Source organism: Mixia osmundae (genome assembly GCF_000708205.1).
Source record: "Mixia osmundae IAM 14324 unplaced genomic scaffold scaffold_5, whole genome shotgun sequence".
NCBI lineage: Eukaryota > Fungi > Basidiomycota > Mixiomycetes > Mixiales > Mixiaceae > Mixia > Mixia osmundae.
In genome coordinates this window covers 224,484-247,664 of record NW_014575559.1, presented here as the reverse complement: position 1 = coordinate 247,664, position 23,181 = coordinate 224,484, and the positions used below count along the sequence as shown (strand labels likewise).

Below are 23,181 nucleotides of genomic sequence, written 5' to 3'. Positions count from 1 at the left end.
TGAGCTCTATCGTCCGTCCTCGAGCATGCTTGACCAGAGGCGCTTTGGTAGCAGCGCACAGACTCACAGGCGTAAAAGAGAGAGCGTGTCCGCCGTAGAGCGAGAGCGCTGACGGGTTGCTCGACTCGACATGCAGTCTGATCTGTCGCACCGGGCACTCGCGTGCCAGAGCCGAAAGCAAGCCCGTCGCTACTCCCTTTTGCCTGTGTTCCGCTCCAACGCAAACTTCTGAGACGTACACGCAATCGTCCAGAATGCGTGCGCTCAACACGCCAACGAGCAGCGAGTCTGATTCGGCAATATAGCAGATGCCCCGTGCGTCGCAGAGCATGGCCAGACATATCGCTTGTCGCAGGGGCCTGTCAAAGCACAGCGACTGCCCCGCAGATACATCAGCGTACTGCGGATCAGTCCGAAGCCTGCCTGGACTGACGTGAAGCTCCATGATCGCCTGCAGATCAGTCGTCCGAGCAGCTCGCATGCTGAATGCCATGACTCCCGCTCGAGCTGTATGCGGCATCAATTGGCCCCGCTCTCGGGCAGCAGGACGGGCTGGTCTTGCCGTCTGGCTGGAAAGCTCTGGCAGCGGAATTAGCTGGGTGCGCAAGTCGGCTGACTTGGTAATCTGTTGTTTCCCGGCCATGCAGAGCTCGCATGTGCTCTGTCCATGCATGACAGTGTCAAGCGGGAGCAGCGGTAGCCAGTGACCATGATGAGCATCGAGCATGATGCTAGTCGCAAGCTTGCACTTTGATCGTGAAACTGAGCCAAAGTCGGCAATTCTCGCGTTACGCGAAGTCAATAACAAACTGGCTGGCCGGCAGATGTCAAGAGTGCCACTGGCGGACATGGCAGATCCTCACAGCAACAGGTAAGGAGATGGAAGATGGGCATGAAAGCGTGCGCTGACGCAAGAGGCGTTCGACTGCAGATCTGCCTCGCCTGATGTGCAGATCATCACCAAGCCAGTCGATGAATCAGGCACAGCGGCTCAGAAAGAGCCTGCAAACCCATACAGCAACCGGCTGGCTCTGCCATCCTCCTCTATGTTCATCAACAGACCTTTCAAGTCACCTCTGCCAGCTAATGGCACAATGAGCACGGATATGATGTCGTATCGCGATAGAGCGCAAGCGCAAGTGCACAGCTTTCACAAGGCTATGGGCGTTCCCATCAAACGGCCAGAGGATACCCTCGCTCGCGCTTCGTACTCTGTGCCCCAACCAGCCGCATCTAGTGCGTTTCTTTCCATGAAGCCGCCCTCATCTACTGAAGCGCGCAAGGCAGCGTCCAAGACGACGATAGATCTCACGAATGATCCCATACCCGAGCTCGACGGCATGAGACTACAAGACGAGAATGAGCAGCATCTTCGCGAGCTTGTCGAGACGCTTTCGGACCTGAACGATGTCGACATGTCGCGAGCGCTGCCAGAGGATATGACCTGTAAACTGCTGCCACATCAAGTCCAGGGTGTACAATGGATGCGAGCGCAAGAGGATCGGAAGCTCTACAGAGGAGGTATCCTGGGCGATGACATGGGTCTAGGCAAAACCGTCCAGTCTCTCGCTCTGATCGTTGGCAACCGTCCAACAGTCAAGCCGCGTGGAACACTCATCGTTGCACCACTGGCGCTCATACGCCAATGGGAGAGCGAGATCCGCGCAAAGATCAAGCCGGACACTCTGCGAGTGCTCGTGCATCACGGACCAAGCAGGACAAGAGACGCGCACAAGATGGGCAAGTATCATGTCGTCATTACGACCTACGAAGTCGTCTTAAGCGAATATGTGCCCGACAGCGAAGATGTCGAAGTGAGAGCAATCGCAAGCGATAGCGACGACAGCGTCAAGATGGTCAGGACCAAGTCCAAGCGATCTGGCCCACTCTTCGAGACTGCCTTCCACCGCATCATATTAGACGAAGCGCATACGATCAAGAATAGACTGGCCAAGAAATCGAAGGCTTGCTTTGATCTTGTTGCTTCGTTCCGTGAGTACCTCAATCTCATGTGTGACCTGTCTGACGGACGTGCAGGCTGGTGCTTGACCGGAACACCGATACAGAACAGCATCGAAGACTTGTACAGCCTCTTCAAGTTCCTGCGCGTCAAGCCACTCGACGATCTAGCGCACTTCAAAAGCAAATTCGTCACGCCCATGAAAGCCAACAAGCAGTCGACTGCAGCTATGGAGACCGCCATCAAGCGCATCCGCGTCGTGTTGGCTGCCGTCATGCTCCGACGGACAAAGACGTCCCAGATCGATGGCAAGCCCATCATCACCTTGCCGCAGCGCATCGTGCAGCTACGGCAGACTCCATTCACTGACAAGCAAGAGCTCGACTTCTACGTCGCTGTCGAAGAACGCGTCCAGAAGCAGTACAAGCGGCTCGCGAAAGACAGTAGCAACATCCAGACCGAATACATTGCCATCTTGCAGCTTCTGCTACGTTTGAGGCAGGCCTGTAACCATCCCAAACTGCTGGGCAAAGCATTCGAGGACGATTCGCTTGAGGCCGCGCCTTCTGCTGAGCCTGTCAAGGATGACAGCGTGGACGACCTGGCCGATCTGCTCTCGGGAGTCGGGCTCAGCAGCAAATGCTCAATTTGTCAAGAGCCATGCAGAGGACAGATGTGCTCCAGCTGTCAGCAAGAGATGGACGAGCATGGCAATATTGGTTCCAGTACAAAGATGCGCAAACTCGTCCGAATACTGAGAACGATTCGAGACCGAAATCCGAAGCACAAGACCATCGTCTTCAGTCAGTTCGTCACCTTTCTCGATCTTGTTGGACCGCACATAGAGAAGGCTGGCTTCAAATACGTCAGGTACCATGGCAGTATGAACAACACCAAACGCGAAGCCTCGCTTGACAAGATTCGCAACGATCCGGATGTCAGTGTCATCCTCATCTCACTCAAGTGTGGCGCTCTGGGCCTTAATCTGACAGCATGCTGCAACGTCATCATGAGTGACCTCTGGTGGAATCCAGCAGTCGAAGAGCAAGCTATCGACCGGGCACACAGATTCGGTCAGATCGAAGATGTCAATGTGTACAAGCTCGTCATCGAAGGCACGGTCGAAGATCGTATCCTCAAGCTGCAAGACGATAAGCGTCAGATTGCTCAAGCTGCGCTCGGCTCAGGCGATGCGTCAAAGCTCAACAAGCTCAGCGCAAAGGACATCATGTATCTTTTCCGCGGCTGATTTGGGCGCATTGCAACTCGTTATCGCTGGCCTGCTCAGCAGGTCGGTCTTGCCGAAGACAACGCATTCGGGCTGCACGCCCAAGCGCGATCTGACAGGGCATGTTGGGAAATCTCGCTTGGTTCCGTAGCATACTACAAGTTTAAAACGTTTAGATAGCCGCGCTTCTTCTCGTGATCTCAAGAGCTACCTCATTGGCGATACATAGCTGCCAAGAGGCAGAAGGGGGCAAAAACGCGAGCATTGCATCAAACTACCACGAAGGCAGCAACTAGCAGTGCTCGAGGGGAGGGGAGGCGAGAGAAGGGGAGCAATAGGCTGCGCTTGTGCAGCTGAAGGCAAGCGGTATGCCTGTTGCCAGAGTCGCCAGGGCTGCCAAAGATCGTCAGAGTTGCCCAGTGCGATGCCGTCAGAGTTGCCCAGTGCGATGCCGTCAGAGTTGCCCAGTGTGATGGGAAAGTTTCTGAGAGGAAGTTTCTGAGAGCAAGCATCTTGACAAGATCGCGAATACCTCTCCCCATCTAGTGGATCATTCGGTGGGGTCGCACGGCTTAACCATCCAGGGAAGTCGAAGTCAAATTTACTATCCGAGCCATGCAAACTCCGTTGGGTCTCAAGGCGCTCACACCCCCGCATAAGGGCTATGAGCGCCCCGACACGCCGTGGGTAGATGTCTTACTGCTCATACCTTTCTCTGCTCTTGCCTCTNCGCTCTTGCTGCTGGTCTTCTTGGTGATGATACTGTAGTGCTGACGTCGTCTCGATGGTCGTTGTCGTCGTCGCTGACTGTTCCGGGAGTCGAAGCTGACAAGTTCGGCGCGCAGTGCAGAAAAATTGGCAGCGCCCTTCTTATACTCACTGAGCGCCGGCCAACGCGTCAAAAGTTTGTCTTCCCAGCACCTCGCAACCGAGCAGCCCAAAACTTGGAATGCTGACCGGCAACCAGAGTCAGCCTCACGAGTGGACGAGCCAAAAAGAAATGCTCATATCGTTTACGTGAATCGAACACGTGGCTGGCCCATGGCAAGGGCCAAGGTTACCACTACCCCAAAGCGATGGATTACATTTGACATGTCCAACTACCCTTGCCAGAGATTATATACGCAGCTTGTAAGAGTCTGTAAGGGCCAGCGTCAGTCGGTTCTGGCCTGAAGCTCTGATGAGCGCTTCGAGCGTTGCAAGAGCGGTATGGCACTCAGCTTGGTGTAGATATCGCTGTTGAAAAAGTCAGCCTATGATTCTCGAGCGATTTTCTGGAACCGGCAATATTTGAGTATATATAGTCATGTATTCATTCAAATGCAACGCAGAAGCGACTGCGCTGGGGTAGTGGTAACCTTGGCCCTTGCCATGGGCCAGCCACGTGTTCGATTCACGTGCGTAGTAGAGATGGACTCAGTCCATCATGTCTTTTTGCCGTTACGGCAAGCGCTTGTGGTTCAGTGCGCTGCGTTGCGCAAGCGGCCAGTCTGAGAGATCGCGACGCGACAAACTTTTCGCAAGATGTCGCGCTGAAATGATTTTTCGCTGATCATGCTAACATGCACAGTCTCTCATAAAACGTGCTCGCTATGGTGATTCTCAAGGAGTAATCGTTGACGGTACGGTGCACGACAGTTTCGCTCAGCGGTGCATTCTCACCCTGTGAGATGGTCAAAGCGGGATTACAAACAGTTCAAGCCTTCGCAGCCACGGTTCCGACAGAACCACATAGCTGCATCAGTTTTGCACACTGAGTGCGCAAGTATGACCGCATCGATGCCTGTATTGTTACGCACAGACGAGAGCTTTGCCATCGATGGAGACGTTCGGATTGCTTCAGACCTGCTTCAGTTTGCATTCTCTGTACCGCAAGCCGTAGGTGCCTGCAATCCTGTCACTTTCGGCGCAGTACATCCGACACGAGCTGGCAGACCTCGGACTCGGAATTGTCTCTGAGTATGTCTACCGCTTGTGTGCGAAGAGGCTGACGTATGATAGGATCTTTGCGCAGCTTGATCAAGTCGATCATCGTTTGCATCGCCAGCGCGAGTCGTCCGGTATCCCAAACCGCAGTCTTTCGACCTTTGTGAGTCAGTTCATGACGGCCCTCAGTTTCAGACGAGCTCGGAGTCTCGTCGCCAGAGCCGCTCTTCTCTGCCTCATTTGGAGCTTGGCCAGCTTTGAGTCTTGCTTGTTGCTTGAAGAGACGATCCATGTCGGCCCAGATGAACTTGATGTCAGGTGCAAGTCCGTCGAATCTGACCTTATAAGAGACCCTTACGCCGAGGCCAGCGGCGATACGTGCTGCTTCGAAGGCGTCGGGTGGCAAGTCGGAGCCGTCTTCGATGTCACAGTCAATGTACTCGCGAAGTCTCTGCACGCGAAGTCATACTGGTTGGAATGTAATTCTGGTCCTTCTCCCGAACTTGACTGGACCGCAGAGAAAGCTGACGAATTTATGTGCATCACATAGCAGTTTGGCAGTTTGCTCAGTCAGTCTTCGTGAGGGGTACACGCCTGCCAGATTATTGCAACAGATCGTGGACGGTCACAAGAGCTAGATGGGTCTGCTCGTTCGTCTACTGGTTGATGAAGGGCAGAGACATAATAACAGTGACGAAGCGTAGGCCTGACCTGGAACTGTTTGAGTTTACGCGCCTAGTCAATATTTGAATTCCATCAGATGAATGTGGCTGTGGTGAATTTGCAGGAAGAAGCAAGTTGGTGAGCAGCTCGCAATGGCAAGGACGGCGGTACAACGATCAGGTGAGGCATTCACCTTCCAGCTCATGTCAAGCACTAGCGGAGGGCGATCGTGCGAGGCGCTGCAAACCGAGAGCTGGCGTCAAGCCAAGCTGCTAGCGTGACCTCGCATCGTCCTCGCTAGCGCAGACAGAGCATAACGCAGAGCAGCAGCGCTGACTGTCATGCGTGCAGGCCTGCCTGTTGGCAAGAATGCGGGACACATCACCACGGTGCGAGCACTGCCCGACAAGCCTAGCAACAGAAAGGGAAAGGCGTCCAAGCGATCCATCTTCGTTCGCTCAGTCGTCCGCGATGTCGCTGGCTACGCACCCTACGAGCGTCGTGTGATGGAACTCATCCGAAACTCCAAGGACAAGAAGGTAGGCACAATCTACCTTGACAGGTCGGACTTTTGACTAATCATGTGATGCAGGCCCGTAAGCTCACAAAGAGAAAGCTGGGCACACTGCGAAGAGCGAAGAGAAAGGTCGATGAGCTCACCGGCGTCATTGCCGAGCAGCGTCGTGGCGGTCATTAGGGAGCTATGGAGTACTCTCCACCTGCCTGCATGCATCGATGTTTTGTATTCATTGCGGCCGTGTGAGGACTGTTGCTGTAGATGATACCAGAAGCAATTGACAACCCTCGCATTGTGCATGGACCGCAGAGGCACAACAAGCCGTCCTGCGACGGCGAAGAGCTGCGCGCTTTACCTGCTTCTCTCACATTTTAGATCTAGGCTTTAATCGCTCAAGTCGGCGCTGTCGGGTAGCTGTCAGCGGTTGTACGGTGTGGCGTCGCATGAGAGCACCGCAGTGCAATCGCGCGGTCACTAGCATGTCATCGTCGGCATCCTGGTGTCCGCTGTCCGCTCGAGATTTGCATGTACCCGATTCGCGCGTGCTTTGCGGTGTCTGATGCCGCATGTGCGGCCGACCACTGGGGACGCTACAGCATGAGACCATCTTCAGTATCGTTGGCTTCTTCTTGCATGGTGAGATCGTGGCTCGCTGTGGAGACGGACACGTTCGTGCCGCTCGACGTGGCATCGCTCATCCGTGCCTCCGCCATCGATGCAATTGGACTGCCCGGCAGCTGCGGCGGTACGATGTCGCTGTCGTAGTGAGGATTAGCGCCAGGATCGAAGCCTAGCTTGCTCTGCATAGCCAGTCGGACCATCCAGATCCTCTCGTTCTGAGCAGCAATGGTCGTCTCGTTCTCTTTGATCGCGCTCTCGTAGACCGCCTGCTCTTCCACCTCGTCGGACTCAGTCAGGTGAGTCTCGAGATCGATCTGAGAGCGCTCGAGGTGTGCAATCGAGTGTCGCAGCCGTGCAATCTCTGTGGACAATCTCAACGGGCGGTCCTACTCTGATTGCAAGGCGACTTGCCATCTGAGAGTACGCCCACATCCTGTGTTCTCAGCTTGGCCAGTGTCGTTGGCTGAGGGTAGCGAGGGACATAGTCGACCATGCGATCACGGCCGGGCTCCAAGCTGGCTTGTCGCGACGTTGGCCGAGGCGCTGAGAGTCGACACCAAAAGGCGAGCGATTCTGGACTGCCGACAGGAGCTCAAAGCCCGCCGGCCACATCTAAACTCGGGCGGAGTAAGTATGTCAGCCCGAGGCAGGTCGGACTCTGCCTCGCATGCTTCGGCGGCGAGGTATACGCCTTTGCCTGCCCGTCAAAATCCCGCTCGCACTGCAAGACCGGGCACATCCAGGCGGCATTCAGACCCGGCTCGATCGGATGAGAAAGGCTTCATAGACCTGCTCGATGTCAGTCGGTGGCAGAGGCACACCTGGCCGGTCAGAATTGCGACTTTGCTCGGACTCGCAACGGCGCTACTCGTTGTGTGCATGTGCTTTGTCCCCCTCATCGATACTCGGCGACTCGCTTTCTGGCGGAACGGCAGCTCAGTGAGAACGTACGACTGGGAAGAAGCGTACAGGTGGCAGGGAGATGCAAGGAGCGCATTGAAGCCGGTACCGTTCATGCTCAACCGATTTGGCGACTACAGCAGGGATACAAAGCTACTGCGACCTACTAGCGTCGAGTCAGCAGACGCATTGGCGACCAGCAGCGGCAAAGACCGCGCGGCTCTCATCGTGCAGAGCTTCAAGTCTACCCAGGTCGACAGTATCCCCAAGATTGTCCATTTCGTTCCGCCGGGCGGTGACAAGTTCACGTTTGTCCACTACCTCGCCATACGCTCTGCTGTACATCACATCGAGCCAACGAGGATACTGGCGCACATGATGCATTCACTCGCGCAGCCAGGCGTCAACTTCTGGTGGGACGAGGCGCGACAGTACGTCGAAGTCGTACAGACAACCAGACCGACACAGATCATGGGTCAACCCATTGAGAAGCCTTCACATATGGCCGATGTCATTCGCATGGAAGCGCTGCTCAAATATGGCGGCATCTATCTCGATTCCGACGTGATCGTCACAAGGTGAGTCTTGTGCGCGGCATTGGCAGAGTCGTAGCTGACTGCTCCAGCAGATCATTCGACGAGCTGCTCGACGAGGACGTCGTGCTGGGCATCGAAGCTGCACATGGCTCGATGCAACCGCACTTTGAGGTCGAAGGACTCTGCAACGCTGTCATGATGGCCAAGCCAGAGGCTCCCTTTATGCGCAATTGGTATGAGGAATACCGGACGTTTGACAAAGATCAATGGTCAGTTCTCACTCGATCTTGCCTGATAGAGCCGCATCTGAACTATGGACGAACAGGAATTACCACTCGGTGCAATTGCCATGGAAGCTCGCAAAGAATGCCACGACGAGGCATACACGGGTCACCGTCCTAGACCACCGAGCACTCTTCTTCCCGCTCTGGGACGATCATGGACTGAGATGGGTTCACGGCACACTTCATCCGCCGGCCAATGCCACCCTGAACGCAACGAACGATCCGGAAGAGCTGCAGCATGGCATGCGCGCGCCCGAGTCACCCGGCTGGTCTTTCAAGCATACCGAGCAATTCGCCTACCACATGTGGCACCATATCTTGCGAGCGAGAATAGGTTGGGCGACCGGGGGCGACCTTCCCCAGGAACACATGCTCGATCCAGACGATATCATCCATCGCGACAGCAGCTACAACAGGATCGTGAGGGACTACCTCGACGATGACATCATGCAACGATGGCACGCTTTTGTTGCTATGCGTGAACGGCAACGACGGGATCTGGCAGCGCAAGAGAACGCGACCGCGTCTGATCCATGACCCCCCTTGTGCGCGTAGAGTGTCTGACATGTACCTGTTGAGTGTGTTGCTTGCAATTGTTTTTTCCAGCCAAAATTACGGCTGGTCGCAAATGCCCGGGGTCATGCTATGTTCGCGAGAGATGCATCCGGACTTAATACAACGAAAGATGGGTCGAGGCGAGGTATACGAGAGGTTCTTTTGCGCGCACAAGCTGTCGAGAGAGAGAGAAGGCTTCGAGAGCTTGATGCGTCTATGCTCACACGCAGGACAAGGCTCGTCCCTCTTTTCAGTGTTGTTACGTTGATGATAGATCGTTAGGCGTCGTTCGGCGGTATCCCTTGCACAGTTGCCAGGCCCGAGCTCATTTGACTGTCTAGGTTCGTCTCTTGAGGTTGGTACTCAACCATTCGAGGCCTGCAATTGCACATGCCAGGGTCAGATGAGATCTAGTCCTGCAGGAGGGAGCTGCTTGCCTTCATAGAGACCGTCACCGGAGACAGCGCAAGTAGACTGGATGAACCATGTTCGCGATCTCAACGAGTGCAGGCCAAGCTTGTCGGTGATCTCGGCAGCGTTCATTGCGTTGGGCAGATCTTGCTTGTTTGCAAAGACGAGCAGGAGCGCATCACGGAGCTCATCTTCGTTGAGCATGCGCTGCAGCTCTTCTCTGGCTTCTGACACTCGCTCGCGATCGTTCGAGTCGACCACGAAGATGATGCCTTGGGTGTTTTGGAAGTCTATGATCTCGAGATCAGCATCTGGCGGGTCTAGCAGGGCCAGCGGGCGCACAATGTCTCCAGAGAGGACGGATTTTGTCCTGACCACCGACATCCCATACGGTGAAAGAAATGTTCTTGTACTCAACCGTCTCGACGTTGAAGCCTGTGGATCGGGCAGTCAGTCAGCACAGCGTGCGCCGAGCCGTCGAGCTGCTGACCAATTGTCGGGATCGTGGTGACGATTTCTCCTAGCTTGAGCTTATAGAGGATCGTCGTCTTACCGGCAGCATCCAAGCCGACCATGAGGATGCGCATCTCCTTCTTGCCGAAGAGGCCGGACACTGTCGCATGATCGTATGATAGTGAGACACGTCAGCGAGTTGTCGTGGAAGCATGCGTGGGAAGATGTCGTCGTCGCGCGTCAAAATGGCCATCGAGCGAGCAGGCGACACCAGGCAAGCAGTGAAAAGGAGACAAGGACAAACGTCAGCGATGTGCCTGAGCGAGTCGCATGAACGCGCGACAGGTCAGGTCAGGCTTACGGAGCTTCGAGACAGAGAGACCCATGTTGGCGGGTTGTTATGACTCGCGATCAACGAGAGAGCGTGATTGGCTGCGTCGAGCGATAGTCTTGTCCTGACGGGTCAAGTCGCCAGATCGTCGAGTTGATAGGTTGGCGAGGTCAACAGACAGGGCAAGGCAAACGCAGGGATTCAGCTCCGAGCTTGCGCGTGATAGTCTTGCGCGCTTGACTGCCGAGCAAGCGCGTGCGAGCACTCACGAGACGCAGATGATTCGAATTCGCCGCAACCGCTCAGCAGCTACTGTCCTCGCTGAAGCACACAAACTGCGACGCCCTTGCGCGTGCTGGCCTACCCAGACTTACGGCGTCGCTAATTTCACCGAATTCTTCTCGCGCGAATGAAACGACATACTATCGTGAATCGCGTGCCAGCTAGACCGTCGAGCAAGCATGTCGACCATTCGGCTCACTGCTCTGGCGGGCGGCATCGTCAGCACGACCAACCCCCCAGCGCAGAGCTCGAGCAGTGAACCGGTCTGCTTTCTCCTCGAGATCGGCCAGGCAAGAATATTGCTCGACTGTGGATGCTGGGAACGACATTCCGAGTTTGCGACGTCAGGCGGGGCTGCAGCAGACGAACACTCGTCTGGCCTCATAGAGACACTCGAGCGGTCAGTCTGTGCGCATAGGCAGCCCACTGCGAGCATGCTGACCTTCGACCGGGCAGGCTTGCACCGTCCTTGACACTCGTGCTACTGAGTCAGGCATCACTTGCCCATATCGGTCTACTGCCTTTGCTCGTCAGTCGACTAGGGCTGCCACCTTCGTGCCTCATCTATGCCTCTCCGCCAACGAAGGACTTGGGCAGGATAGCACTCGACCATTGGGTTCGCGAACGGCAAGAGGAGGAGGATGCAGGCTTGCGCAAGACATCTGCATCACTTCTCGCTCGTACTCGCGAGACTGGGTCGACCACTCCCGTCACTCCCGTAGAGAGGGCAACGACACCCACGTCGCCTAGCGCGATGTCTGTGTCGGGCAGTCAGTCAGGTGATGAGGACCTGCGGCATATGCGCCGGCAAGGCTGGCAAGTTTCGATGCGTGAAGTCAGGGAAGCCTTTGATCGCATAAGGACGATTCGCTGGTCATCGCCTCTGCATCTTGAAGGTCGCAATGCGCCTCTCACTCTGCTAGCCCAACCGTCAGGCACTCACCTGGGAGGGACACTATTCTTTGTACGGTCTCCTACAATGCCTCCGATATTGTATGCACCCGTCTTCAATCACATCAAAGAGAAGCATCTCGACTCTGCTGCATCTATCGTGCTCGGAGGAGCAGAGACCAAAGGTCTGGGCACACTCATCACTTCTGTCGAGAAAGCACAAAGCAAAGGTCAGAAGACCGTCGCGCGCAACAGTGCCATGCTGCAGACAATCACGAGCACACTGCAGGCTGGCCGATCAGTCCTGATGCCCGTCGATGCTGCCGGTCGCATTGCCGAGCTCCTCGTGCTGCTCGATCAGCACTGGACATTCTCACACCTGGGTGACTTCCCACTATGTCTGGTCAGCCCGACTGGCCCGCCTCTGCAGATGACGCTGCGCAATCTCCACGAGTTCTTTGGAAGCAATCTTGGCAAGGAGGGCATCGGACGATTAGCCAATCTCAAGATATTCCCTTCCCTCGACTCGCTCTACGCCGTCATACCGCCTCATGTGCCCAAGGTCGTGCTTGCTGCCCCCCTGCCTCTGTCCTACGGATCGTCCCGCAAAGTCTTTACAGAGATGGCTGCTCAAGCAGGCAACCTGCTCTTGCTCACTTCACCTGGTCCTGCTGGCAGTCTCTCGCGATCATTGTTCGACAAATGGAACGAGGCTCAGACGCCGGCACAGAGAATGGGCACAGGCGAGATCGGACAGACGATCACGCTCAATGAAGCCGTCAGCCTACCGATGCGCTCAAAGGTCATATTGCAGGGAGAGGAATTGCAAGAATTCTTAGACAATCAGCGAGCCGCAAAGGAACGGCATGCAAAGCAAAAGGCCATGCTCGAGCGGTCTCAGAGGATGGCGGAAGCAGATGCAGACGCTTCAGATTCGGAAGACGGAGATTCGAGCGACGAAGACGAGCTGGAGGCTCCCAATGCTGGAGAGATCTTGCCACAACAAGGCGACAACGTCGATGTCATGGCGGAGCCCGGTGCGAGGAGAGACGGAGAGCCTGGTTCGATGCGCGGTACTGGCGTATGGGACGAGTTCCTCGACGAGGATGCGCCACCCGGCACGCTCGATGTCTACGTTCGCGGTCGCTCTATCGCTGCCTTTCTCAATGGCATGCCCGACACGACATCGTCCCGCTTACGGATGTACCCCTTCACGGAGCGCAGGCGCAAGGTCGATGCCTACGGTGAAGTCATCGACGTTCAGGGCTGGCTCAGAAGAGGCAGAAATGACGAAGAGGAGCAAGAAGAGAATGCAATGAACAATGCCTTGCTTGGCAAACGCAAACGACAACAAGATGAACAAGTCAGTCGAGGTCCTCCTAGCTAGCACACAAGTCATGCTGACTCACCCATTGCCACAGGTCGAGCCGCCACACAAGTTCTTGATCGAGGAAAGACAAGTGATGCTGCGATGCCAGCTCTTTGCCGTCGACCTCGAAGGGCGTGCCGATGGACGAGCACTCAAAGATATCATCCCCCGCCTAGCCCCAAAAAGATTGGTCAGCGTCTTTGGTATCTCAGCAGCTCATTGCTGAAGGTTGATGGTGGCATGACAGATTCTCGTCAATGGTAGTTCGGCGGCCGCACAAGATATCGCCAGAGCATGCCATGACTTTGTGCCCGTGATCGAAGCGCCAGCGCTCGGCGAGCGAGTCATTGCGGGCATTGAGATCCAGAGCTTTGCCATCAGATTAGGCGACGAACTGCTGTCGAGTCTCAAGCTTAGCAAAGTGGAAGAGTATGAAATGGCGCGGATCAGCGGCATCTTGCGCTTTGTCGATGGAGAAGACATCCCCACACTGGAGCCCTCGCTTGCTCAAGCAGCAATCAGCGAAGACTTGTTGGTTGACGGAGCAGACACGGAAATGACGAAGAAAGGCTCGTTGGCGCCGCTCAAGCCATCTATGTTCATTGGCGATGTCAAGCTAGCTGCATTGCGACAGCGATTGCTAAGCGCAAAGATACAGGCTAGCTTCGCAGGGGCGGGCGTGCTCGTCTGTGGCCCAGTACAGAGTGCGGCAGACACGGCAGCAGCTGCAGCGGCTAAGGCACAGTCGAAACAGATGACCGCGACGGATCCCAGGCTCGCGAGACTGACAAAGGCCAACAAGAACGAGCCCACGCCTGATCTGTCAGAGCCGGTCATGGACACTTCTGGCGGTCGCGTGGCGGTGCGCAAGCGTCAAGGACATCTTGTGATCGAAGGAGCCGCAGGCGATACGCTTTACGCAGTTCGCGACGTCATCTACGCTTTGCACGGCGCAGCGTAAGAGTGGAGAATTCATGTTGTTGTCTTTACAGAGGTTAGGCTTGCCGCGCGCTCAGATGCCTCAGTCGTACTTCCTCCTGGGCAATCTGGCTGTCAAGATCCGCAAGCTGAGCGTTCGTCTTTGACAGCTTCTCGCGAAGCTTGTCGGCATATTCGTCGTCTGAGACACGTCGAATTGGGTAGAACGAAGCCAGCTTTGACCGTTTGCTGGGCTGCGCGCTTATGGAGCTTGCTGGAGGAGGATCTCTGAGTGACATCGAGGCAGACGTAGGCATAGCGTTGCCACCGTTTTTGCCTGACAGGTATCGCAGCCGAGCGAGATAGGCCTCGTTGACGATGACTTGTGTTAGGCCGCACAACAGGCCCGTCGTCAGACCACCCGAAACAATCCTCTTGGGTCCACCTGATGACCCTTTCAGCTCATGAACGACTTTAATGATGTAAGACCGACGAGCAACGCCATTAAAGACTGAGCCTGCAAGCAGGCCTGCTCCTGCGCTAAGGTCGACATCCTCAAAGTGAGGTGACGTGGAGGTAGGAACCGAATAGGATGAGCGTAATGGCATCAAGAGGAGATCTCTCGTAGCTGTTGACCAGCCACGCGTCAGCTCGTGCACGCAAGACGATGGACGATCTCGAGACGAACAGAAGAAAGCCAGGGCGTAGCCCGCTGTAGTGATGGCCATAGGTGCCCCAACTGCTGTGGCAGAAGGTCCCTTGAGCAGGCCATATGCCGAGCCAAACGTGCCGCTGATTGTGCCTGCCATCTTCGGTCAGCTCGATTGCATGGTCAGATGGGACGAGAGCAAACCGGCAGCAAGGGAAGAGTAGAGGACACGCTTGAGTGCAGGGTCTTTGGTGTCAAGCTGCGAAGAGGGAGTGGCCATATGGGATATGCTATCGTTGCGTCGGTCTAAGTAACATCATGCGACCCGGCGGACGGCAGCGTCATTACGTTAGGGCGCGGCATGTGCATGGCCCTTTGGCAAAACCTTAAATCGCGTGTATAATTGACGTCAAAGTCAATTTCGGTGAAAGTTGACCAGCCGCTGTGCGCGGCGGAGTCGAGTGGCAGCTCAAGGATAAGACGACATGTCAGCAAAGGCAGCGCCAACGACCAAGACGGTGCCCATCGGAGGTGCCAAGAATGGCAAGGAGAGAGTGATCCCCGTACAGAGGGCGGCCAAGTTCTACTCGGCCGAAGATGTGAAGCGACCCAAGCCGACTCGAAAGGTGCAGCGACCGACCAAGCTGAGAGCGTCCATCACGCCCGGCACGATCCTCATCCTGCTCGCCGGTCGATTCAGAGGCAAGCGAGTCGTCTTCCTCAAGCAGCTCGAGTCTGGCCTCCTGCTCGTTACCGGTCCTTACAAGATCAACGGCGTGCCCATCAGACGGGTCAACCAAGCCTACGTGATCGCAACCTCGACAAAGATTGACGTCAGCTCTGTCAAGGTGAGGCGATGTACCACGCGCAGCCGTGCACCATACTGATCGGAGTCCTGTCTCTGCAGATTGACGAGAAGTTCAGCGACGCATTCTTCAAGAAGTCGTCCTCCTCGAGCACAAAGGGCAAGGAGGGCGAGTTCTTCAAGGGCGAAGGCGACGCTTCGGAGAAGAAGACCCTGCCTGCCAGCTTCGCAGAGGATCAGAAGACGCTCGACAAGGCCATCGTCGAGGAGATCGCAAAGACAGCCAACCTGTCCAAGTATCTCGCCGCCACGTTCAGCTTGTCCAACGGACAGCTGCCACACCTGCTCAAGTTCTAGAAAGGCGCAACTTCATCCTTGCAAGAACTCGGTCGAACCGTCGTCGCTCGCTTTAAGTGGACTAGAGATGATTGATGATTGCTCGATTGCAAAGCCTCTGTAACAGCACAAGGAGCGAGCGCGCGCTAGGCTAGCTGACTAGAATGGAACTCTGCAATTCGGGTATTCTATTACATGCTACTTGCTTGACTGACATACACAATCGCATTATACTGACTGCAAAGCATCGTTATTGGCGTTCGTCACTGGATGAAAGGTGAGAGAGAAAGACATGATAGTCTATGCTGGCGCGAGCGTCTGCGCTTCTGCATGTGCCGCTTCACTCGCTGCACGTCCACGCTCGAATACTCCTCGAGCGCCAGGTTTAGCCGTGAGCGGGTCAAAGATCTCGTCAAAGACCGAGTAGCCTTTCACCCGGAGTGGGCCCAGCTGGGCGGCGTCAGCGTCCGATCTTCGCTTGTCACGTTCCTCGTTCCAAGCGCGGATGAGCGCGTCACAGAGTGACTTCAGTCCGAGTAAGAAGCCAGTATCTGGCTCGTCGGCATGCAGGGGCGGGAAACGAGCAGGCGGGCGGGTGTCACCGGGCACACGGGGCTCGTCTAGTGGCGCAAAGTCGTTGCCCGTGGTGCAATGAGCAAAATCGATGAGCTTGATATTGATATGACCTGGTCTGCGCTTTCTGATCGCTCTTTGTGCGAAAGAGCCATCAGGATTGCGCTTGTTCGAGGAGGGAGTGAACGGGCTCGGCGAGGTTGGCGTCTCGAGGGAAACAGGCGTCTGAGGCTCAAAGCTAGTCGAATCGCTCGTCATGCTGTGAGGGATAGATATACTGCTAGGCTCGTTGCCTAGCACAGGTCGAGCAATCAGATGGGGAGAATCTTCAGTCTTGAGACTGTCTGCATACGACTCTTGCACTGCCTGATCGCCATCATAGATAAAGAGCAAACTTGCCGCATAGAAGCGATATCGGGTCAGTTTGCGGACGATGCTCGCCATGCGGTACAGCTTGCGCAAGATGACAGGTATATGGTGCACAAGCAGATGGTCGCCATCGTGTAAGAAGGATGCCAGCGCGACGGGAAAGTCGGCTGTCTTTATCTTTCTGCCGTAATACTTGTCTTGAAACGTGTATTTGCCCTCTGCAGATTTGTATACCTACAGAATCGATCAGCGGCCGTGCTTTTCGATATACGTTTGACATACCTGCATGCCGCATATACGAACGCCGAGAGATCGGCTCGTCGTCTTATCGCATTTTCGAGTCTGGCTGACTTTCTTCTCGGGCGTAGCGTCGACACCGTACTGCCGAGTACCCATCTTGAGATCGAGCACACAAGGTGACCGAAGCGGGCCCGTTAGATCCTCCATGAGCAGGAACTGTTCTTGTCGTTCGGGCGATGAGCTTCTAGCGCTTCCGCCTGTCGGGCTGGGCGGCTTTAGCACAAGCGCTTTCCGTCCTGTCGGACGCCAGTCGCTGCCTGTTCGCTGCTTCTGCATGTTCTGCTGTTGAGTCGCATCCTTTGAAGCATCCTCGTCCATCTCGAATACGCCCAGATCGACCAGAGGCGATCCCGCAGCGCTCTTGCTGGGAGGCACATCGGCCAGGGCCGACACCGAAGTTTCGCTGCGCACCTTGCGGAAGCCGGATGGCGGTTCAGACTGCCGCTCGGCTATAGACTCCTTCGGTTCTTCGTCTGCCCACTTCTTCGAGCAGATCCGGCTGGCCCGATTGCGCAGCTTCGGACTGTTGAAGACTTCACGTAGCACCTGCTCGCACAGTCGACGATTCACACGAGTCGAGCCGGTGCCGTAAGTGCTCTGACTCCGAGAGCTGTCGGCTGAGGTATTGAGCGCAGACTTGGCCCGCTGGATGCCTCCTCGCTTGTAGAACGCATCGAGGGTATCTTGCGAATTTGGTTGGTTGACTTGCGAGCGAGTCTGCGGACTCGAGTTCGGCACGGGAAGAGTTTCTTGCAAGGCAGACATTTTCGGCACAGGCAGCAAAGAGCTAGCCTTTGCAGCAGCCAGATCAGGAGAAGACAGCAAGGTGTCTTCGAGTGGCTCCGTACTTGCGCGTATCGATTGACTTGCTTCCTCACCGGACGACCGCTTCGAAGGAAAGCTGCTTGCAGATCGCCTGCGCGAATGACGCCCGCGTCGATCGGTATCGCTGGAGCCACTGATCATATCCCAAACCGAGCTGTCGGGCAAGATATGGCGATTGCGTTCGAGAGCGACTTCGGGAACTTCGTCTCCCGCGCTGCCAGAATCACGCTCTCTGAAGATGCGTCGACCTTTCCGCTCATCCTCTGCTGTGCCATTCGATGGACGCAAGGCTGAATTTTCGTCGTGATGCGCTCGCCGATAGGTCACATTGAGGACGCCCAGATATTGAGGTACGAAAGCCAGGAGATCGGGAGACTCGCGCTCGATGGCCTCGTAGAATTCGTTCTCGCGGCTCACGAGCGGCTACGAGTCATATCATCAGATCGCCACATGAGATCAGTCGCTCTGAACTTACCTTGCAGATCGCACGATGAGAGAATCTAAAGATGTGCGAATGTCCGCCAACTTGGTTGTCAAAGGGCTGTAGAGCAACTGCAGAGTGACTGTAGCACGGCTTAGTAAACGAAGGGCTGGACAGCGGGGCACGCACGGCTCTCGTTGGGCTGGTACATCCTCTTCGACTTCTGGTGCTGCAAGTGAGAACCGTTTGCGACCCTTGCGATAGCCCGAGGCGAGATTGTAGTCGCTCGGCGGTTGCTCGAGATGCTCGTCATCTTCGTCTTGGTCGTGCTCTGCCTCGGAGAAGATGCCATCGTCATAGTCGTCGTCATATTCTGAAGCCTCTTCGGTCAGATCTTCACTTTCTGTCAGATATTCCACGGATCCTTCGTCTGCCGAATGATCCGATCGAGCGAGCGGATTGCGTTGGGCTGCATAGACGGGCGACGTGTCAGTGTGCGAGCCAGCCGAGTGATCGGCCGAGGTCAACGAAGGAATGGTGCCCGAGCTTTTCCTCCGCTCTGCTCTCAGCAAAGCATCTGGATACGTTACCTGCGGGGGCGATTCTTGATCATGTCGTCCCTTGAGCGATCTCCTCCTCGTCGGAGCAGCTCTGGGATCCGTCTGCATGAGATCTTTGGGCGCAGCGGGCAGCATCGAACCAGGCGGGCGCGAAAGTGCGGGGGAGGTCCGAGGTACATCTGACCCAGACGCCTGTCTGACCGGACGCGGCGCGGCAGACGGTAGAGAGAGCTCGGCTGGCGTTTGATTGTCTCGCGCAGATTGCCTCGCAAATTGGAGATGAGGCGAGGGTGAGGCGCCTGGCGAAGGCGGTCTTGATTTCTGCAGAGCAGAGCTCGTGCTCGTGCCAGGATGCAGTACAGGCGAGAACGTATAGCGCGTGTTGGCCTGAGTCGCTCTGGGCGAGGTCAGCCGGGGCCGCATCTCTTCCGCAGAGGAGGATTTGGTCTCGTCGCGTCCGGGGCTCGCTTGGAAGGCGGACCTGCTTGATTTCGAAGCCTCGACAAAGTCGACGAATGAAGCAGACAATGCAGCCGAATCCTTGGGATCGAGCGACGGGTGTGGAGAGTAGATGAGGTCCACTTTGTGACGAGCTGGCGAGAGTACGCCTGCTTGAGGAGTGCCGGACAGTATGCCCGCCGGTTTCCGACTTGTATCGCGCCTGCTCGAGCCCGGAGCCTGTGCGTCTCCCGAGACAGAGACAGATCGGACAGGCGTGTGCGTGATCGTCTCTGTGTGGTCGTACTCGGTTTCTTCTTGGAGAGCAGCGACAACATCGCTCAGCTTGTTGGACTGGTGTCGCGAAGTCTCTTTGAACAACTGGAGACTGACGCTAGCCTTGCGGCCACCAGCGAGGCTCCCGACAGGCATGAGAGACTGGACAGTCTCGTCTCCTTCTTCCGCAGGCTCATCGGACACTTGTTGTCTGCTCAGATCCAGCCTCGCCAAGCTATCGTGGATGTCGGTCGTCGTAGCTGTCCTGGCAGCTGTCGGGTCCGGCGAGCTGACATCTGAGGTCCGATCGATGTGCCCGTGGTCGAGCATAGCAGGGTCTAGTGCCATGATGGCCGTGTGGACACTTGCCCGACTCTCCTGGGAGCATCGAGAGCTGAGTCAGCCTCTCCTTTCGGGCAATCGGAACGCTACGAGACCTGCCTTCTGCAAGCTGAGATGGGTGTGATCGTCCAGCTAGACATCTGACGGTCAGCTGACGACTGTCTCTCGAAGCAATGATGCACCGGTCGGCAGAGGTCCGACTCGTCCAGCGAACGTTGACAAAGCTCCAGTCGGTACAAACGTGCTCTCCCAGTGACCCTGACACCAGCGTGCACCCTGTCAGCTCGCCTTCCCTCCTGATCCTAGCTTCGCTCGCTTCACTCGGGCTCAAGCACTGCCTCGCTCAGTCAGACAGCTTATCGTCGGTGGTCGAGCAGCTGGCGCTCTGTGGAGTCAATCCGAAACGAAGCGGCGATTTTCTCGCGCCAAAGTAGCCAGCCAGTCAGCGACCGAGTTGAGCGACAGAGAGGCAGCGGGCCAGACGAGCGCGGACCCTGATGGTCTTGCCGGGCTTAGACGCTCGAGAAGAGTGCTTGCTGGCCCAGCTCGTGGCTTCCTATGGCTACAAATGGCAGACCATAAGCGATTGCATGGTCACCCATCCTCTCGTTTCCGTCCAACATCGCAGCCGTCTCAATCCAGACGTAGCTCACACTATTCGCTACGATGAACAGCGCTCATGGGCATGACAGACATGCTGGGAATGCTACAGGGCTCTGTTGAAGCGGGAGCTTGACATTGACGCGTGAGGCGAAGCCTTAAGGTCGATGCAACGTCGCTGAAGAGCGATGCAGTGACCAGCCCATCGATGCGACGACAAAGACAAAAGGCAGGCTTGAGTTCTGCATAGGAGCATGGCTCGCTTTTCTGAAGCCGCAGCGGATCAACAGACTTGCCGTCGGCCAAACTGGCGAATCTGCTGCATGCCAGGCGGATAGCAGAGCTCAGAGATTCCATCAGAACCTATGAGCAGCGCTTCACGTGGGTCTCCTTTGCGTGCTCTGCTGCTGCTGCCATAGCTGATCCGGTCGTCTTCAGCACACTCTATGGCGAGATCGATGAGTTACGCAAGGCCGAACCCGTCTGAGCATCTCTCTCGCCTGATAGCACGCCCCAGCGAGCCTTGCCAGCATCTCGACAGCCGAGCTCGGCTCAGATCTGATCAGCCAATTCGATCAATCGAGCTAGATCGAAGTCGCTAGGCTTCTCATGGAAAGTGCGAAGCAGCTGGCGTCGCTCGTCGATGACCGCCTGACCTTTGTCAGCTTTCATATTGGCAGTATTGTAGAACTGTTGGAGTTTCCAGATCAACAGCTGTGCGTCTGCAGAAGTCAGGTTGGCCACGTCGGGGGTGATCTCGCCGCGCATGAGAACGATGCCGTGGGAGTGCGCTAGATCGGTGTAGTGGGTCAAGATCAAGTAGGGTTGCGCGTACGTCTGATGAAGCTGATATTCTGCCAGAGGCGTGAAGAGCACTGTCGTCACGTCTGGCACGGCATCTTGACCCGCTGGCGCCTCGGTATGCGGTGGCAAATGGGCCCATTGCTACAAAGAGCCTGTCAGCATCCGAGATCCCGCAAAAAAGGCATTGTAGCATTTACGAGGAAGAACATCTCTGCCGCAGGCGGACGATCCGAAGCCTCTGCAGACGGACCGCGAGGCAGAGGAACGACAAAGCTCGAGTACTGTCGCGCTTCTTTTGCCATCGCACGATAGATCTCTGTCGGTATGACGGCAGACAACTTGCCCTTTGTCATATGATAGGCATTCCACAGGTCCGAGATCTTCTTGGGCGTCTCCTCGAATGCCTTGTCCAGCTTGATGATGTCTGAGAGCGGTCGCACGGGAGAGGCAGACTTTTTCGCCTGTGGTACTTTGAACTGCTTGGGCTTGCTCCCAGAAGGGCTAGCACGGGTAGCTGATGGTGTCGGGCGAGAGATCATGTCGGCCACACGCCTGTTCTTGGCCAATTCGTCTCTTGCACTCGCCTTGAGCTCTTCCACAGATATGCCTCGCCTGCTGGCGCATCACCCTAGATCACGGGTCCGAGAGCTGCAAAACTCACTCTTGAGCTTTCCGGCTCAGTAGGTCCTTGTACTTGTCCGCATAGACCCTTCGTCGATGCTCGATGCCTTGCTTGCCGCCCAAATATTCGTCTGCGATCTCTGCACCGTTCGATGGCTGATCGCTGCTCGTCGTGCTCGTGCGTGTACGGATCCACGACGGCTTGGCAACTGTCTGATGCGATCTGCTTCCTCTAGCGATGGTACGACTGCCTGCTCGTAACATCTCGCCCCTTTGCCTCGGCTAGCTTGCCGCCTTTCGAACGACGCGATTTGGCAAGCTTGGAACGAGCTGTCGCACGCCGGGGATGGCCGACGATGGCACGCCGAGAGACTATTACGACCTCGATGCCATACTCGCAGAAAACCAGGCAGGACGATGCAGTGAGCGCTCGATCGAATCTGACCAGAGACTGAGCAGAAGCTGCCATGTACTTTCCTGTTCGAAGTCCCCAATGCGGGCTACCTCGAAGGCGGCTCAGAGCCTCATGCAAGCCAGTCTCAATCGGCACTTCTGCTGAGCTCACAGAACCAGTCCTGCAGCTCGCAAAGGGCACAACCGTCGAGCTGCCGTTCTGGATAGGTCTCAAGATTGCGGATCCCGTCAGATTTGGATATGTCAGCTTGGAGATCCCGAAACCGTACACGAGCAGGGTCAGGCAAGCTCTGGAAGCGGCCAGTCGGTCCGTCAATCTTCGTTCTGTCGGCGGCAGCGCCGGTTGGTTCTATGACGTTGGCGTCATGCTCAATGATACGTACGCGTTCAGATCCGACTCTGGCATGCTGGTGCTCATCGTCGTAAGCAGTATTGATGACTATCCGCTGAGGAGGATACTGTATGAGACGTTCAGGGACCGTCTGCTCGAGGTCATGGATCAGAGTCAGCACGCCAGTGCTCGTCACGAAGTCTCCGACGCGTCTCTCTCCGACTTTATCGCAGGCATGGACGAATGGGAACGCCAGCGTACGCTCTTCGTAGCAGTCTTGGTGTCATCCTGACTTGCTCTCCAGTGTTTTCAGCCGGTGAAGCATCAAACAAGGCCATGAAAGCCTGGTCAGAGTCTGGTCAAGCTCAAAGTCACGCGTGAGCCATTCACTGGCAGTATGTATCATGTTGTAGTACACGTGCAATTAAGTAGACTGTACAAGTGTGAAGATCATGAGCAGTCGTCGCATCGTAACGTCGACTAGGTATACTGAGGGTGTGTCTTGCGGATAGCGTGCTCGTTGCAAGATTAGAAGATGCGTCGGGGCTCTGCCTCGGCTTCGCGCTTGAAGATGCGGCGGGCTTCCGCCTCTGCCTCAGCTTCACGCTTGAAGATTCGGCGCGCTTCGGGCTCAGCCTCGGCTTCGCGCTTGAAGATTCTTCGCGCCTCTGC

The 23,181-nt window shown here is 56.1% G+C and overlaps 16 protein-coding genes across 16 annotated transcripts; 8 read left to right on the top strand and 8 right to left on the bottom strand.

The window, feature by feature from the left end:
- Nucleotides 1-6: 6 nt before the first annotated feature.
- On the bottom strand, nt 7-673 carry L969DRAFT_94368 (uncharacterized protein; the record flags this gene model as incomplete). Its single annotated transcript, XM_014712428.1, has 2 exons — nt 7-18; nt 68-673. 2 exons carry the CDS (start codon nt 671-673, stop codon nt 7-9), a joined length of 618 nt encoding a protein of 205 aa, XP_014567914.1.
- A 175-nt stretch (nt 674-848) lies between these two features.
- L969DRAFT_49570 (uncharacterized protein) lies at nt 849-3,209 on the top strand (the record flags this gene model as incomplete). Its single annotated transcript, XM_014712427.1, has 4 exons — nt 849-871; nt 932-1,236; nt 1,288-1,992; nt 2,038-3,209. The coding sequence occupies 4 exons, from the start codon at nt 849-851 to the stop codon at nt 3,207-3,209; spliced, it is 2,205 nt and encodes a 734-aa protein (XP_014567913.1).
- A 488-nt stretch (nt 3,210-3,697) lies between these two features.
- On the top strand, nt 3,698-3,847 carry L969DRAFT_48944 (uncharacterized protein; the record flags this gene model as incomplete). The annotated part of the gene is made up of 1 exon (XM_014712426.1): nt 3,698-3,847. A coding segment is annotated over one exon (150 nt), but the record flags the coding sequence as incomplete, so codon positions are not given.
- A 957-nt stretch (nt 3,848-4,804) lies between these two features.
- Nucleotides 4,805-5,820, bottom strand: L969DRAFT_87235 (uncharacterized protein). Its single transcript, XM_014712425.1, has one exon. It carries the CDS (start codon nt 5,404-5,406, stop codon nt 5,086-5,088), a length of 321 nt encoding a protein of 106 aa, XP_014567911.1. The 5' UTR covers nt 5,407-5,820; the 3' UTR covers nt 4,805-5,085.
- Nucleotides 5,821-6,118: 298 nt separating this feature from the next.
- On the top strand, nt 6,119-6,310 carry L969DRAFT_87234 (uncharacterized protein; the record flags this gene model as incomplete). Its single annotated transcript, XM_014712424.1, has 1 exon — nt 6,119-6,310. A coding segment is annotated over one exon (192 nt), but the record flags the coding sequence as incomplete, so codon positions are not given.
- Nucleotides 6,311-6,478: 168 nt separating this feature from the next.
- L969DRAFT_103224 (uncharacterized protein) lies at nt 6,479-7,414 on the bottom strand (the record flags this gene model as incomplete). The annotated part of the gene is made up of 4 exons (XM_014712423.1): nt 7,327-7,414; nt 6,889-7,276; nt 6,663-6,839; nt 6,479-6,500 (listed from the first exon to the last, which is right to left on the bottom strand). The coding sequence occupies exons 1-4, from the start codon at nt 7,406-7,408 to the stop codon at nt 6,479-6,481; spliced, it is 669 nt and encodes a 222-aa protein (XP_014567909.1). The 5' UTR covers nt 7,409-7,414.
- L969DRAFT_103223 (glycosyltransferase family 32 protein) lies at nt 7,393-9,307 on the top strand. Its single transcript, XM_014712422.1, has 3 exons — nt 7,393-8,393; nt 8,444-8,620; nt 8,677-9,307. The coding sequence occupies exons 1-3, from the start codon at nt 7,549-7,551 to the stop codon at nt 9,170-9,172; spliced, it is 1,518 nt and encodes a 505-aa protein (XP_014567908.1). The 5' UTR covers nt 7,393-7,548; the 3' UTR covers nt 9,173-9,307.
- On the bottom strand, nt 9,248-10,848 carry L969DRAFT_103222 (uncharacterized protein; the record flags this gene model as incomplete). The annotated part of the gene is made up of 8 exons (XM_014712421.1): nt 9,248-9,552; nt 9,628-9,891; nt 9,944-10,036; nt 10,092-10,214; nt 10,355-10,371; nt 10,429-10,509; nt 10,655-10,697; nt 10,809-10,848. The coding sequence occupies 8 exons, from the start codon at nt 10,846-10,848 to the stop codon at nt 9,248-9,250; spliced, it is 966 nt and encodes a 321-aa protein (XP_014567907.1).
- Nucleotides 10,849-10,980: 132 nt separating this feature from the next.
- Nucleotides 10,981-13,888, top strand: L969DRAFT_94361 (uncharacterized protein; the record flags this gene model as incomplete). The annotated part of the gene is made up of 5 exons (XM_014712420.1): nt 10,981-11,067; nt 11,124-11,155; nt 11,202-12,921; nt 12,980-13,117; nt 13,175-13,888. 5 exons carry the CDS (start codon nt 10,981-10,983, stop codon nt 13,886-13,888), a joined length of 2,691 nt encoding a protein of 896 aa, XP_014567906.1.
- Nucleotides 13,889-13,922: 34 nt separating this feature from the next.
- Nucleotides 13,923-14,774, bottom strand: L969DRAFT_17212 (uncharacterized protein; the record flags this gene model as incomplete). The annotated part of the gene is made up of 4 exons (XM_014712238.1): nt 13,923-14,290; nt 14,339-14,473; nt 14,534-14,647; nt 14,699-14,774. The coding sequence occupies 4 exons, from the start codon at nt 14,772-14,774 to the stop codon at nt 13,923-13,925; spliced, it is 693 nt and encodes a 230-aa protein (XP_014567724.1).
- A 205-nt stretch (nt 14,775-14,979) lies between these two features.
- On the top strand, nt 14,980-15,656 carry L969DRAFT_82133 (uncharacterized protein; the record flags this gene model as incomplete). Its single annotated transcript, XM_014712419.1, has 2 exons — nt 14,980-15,342; nt 15,402-15,656. 2 exons carry the CDS (start codon nt 14,980-14,982, stop codon nt 15,654-15,656), a joined length of 618 nt encoding a protein of 205 aa, XP_014567905.1.
- A 12-nt stretch (nt 15,657-15,668) lies between these two features.
- Nucleotides 15,669-15,883, bottom strand: L969DRAFT_48523 (uncharacterized protein; the record flags this gene model as incomplete). The annotated part of the gene is made up of 2 exons (XM_014712418.1): nt 15,669-15,786; nt 15,831-15,883. 2 exons carry the CDS (start codon nt 15,881-15,883, stop codon nt 15,669-15,671), a joined length of 171 nt encoding a protein of 56 aa, XP_014567904.1.
- Nucleotides 15,884-15,935: 52 nt separating this feature from the next.
- Nucleotides 15,936-19,745, bottom strand: L969DRAFT_49367 (uncharacterized protein; the record flags this gene model as incomplete). Its single annotated transcript, XM_014712417.1, has 4 exons — nt 15,936-16,811; nt 16,860-18,125; nt 18,178-18,265; nt 18,313-19,745. 4 exons carry the CDS (start codon nt 19,743-19,745, stop codon nt 15,936-15,938), a joined length of 3,663 nt encoding a protein of 1,220 aa, XP_014567903.1.
- A 491-nt stretch (nt 19,746-20,236) lies between these two features.
- Nucleotides 20,237-20,826, top strand: L969DRAFT_94356 (uncharacterized protein; the record flags this gene model as incomplete). Its single annotated transcript, XM_014712416.1, has 4 exons — nt 20,237-20,383; nt 20,432-20,484; nt 20,534-20,568; nt 20,630-20,826. 4 exons carry the CDS (start codon nt 20,237-20,239, stop codon nt 20,824-20,826), a joined length of 432 nt encoding a protein of 143 aa, XP_014567902.1.
- On the bottom strand, nt 20,399-22,172 carry L969DRAFT_87225 (uncharacterized protein). Its single transcript, XM_014712415.1, has 3 exons — nt 21,805-22,172; nt 21,341-21,755; nt 20,399-21,284 (listed from the first exon to the last, which is right to left on the bottom strand). Exons 1-3 carry the CDS (start codon nt 22,026-22,028, stop codon nt 20,892-20,894), a joined length of 1,032 nt encoding a protein of 343 aa, XP_014567901.1. The 5' UTR covers nt 22,029-22,172; the 3' UTR covers nt 20,399-20,891.
- L969DRAFT_103216 (uncharacterized protein) lies at nt 22,104-23,021 on the top strand (the record flags this gene model as incomplete). Its single annotated transcript, XM_014712414.1, has 6 exons — nt 22,104-22,173; nt 22,224-22,292; nt 22,346-22,557; nt 22,609-22,766; nt 22,814-22,867; nt 22,942-23,021. The coding sequence occupies exons 1-6, from the start codon at nt 22,111-22,113 to the stop codon at nt 23,019-23,021; spliced, it is 636 nt and encodes a 211-aa protein (XP_014567900.1). The 5' UTR covers nt 22,104-22,110.
- Between the last annotated feature and the right edge of the window lie 160 nt (nt 23,022-23,181).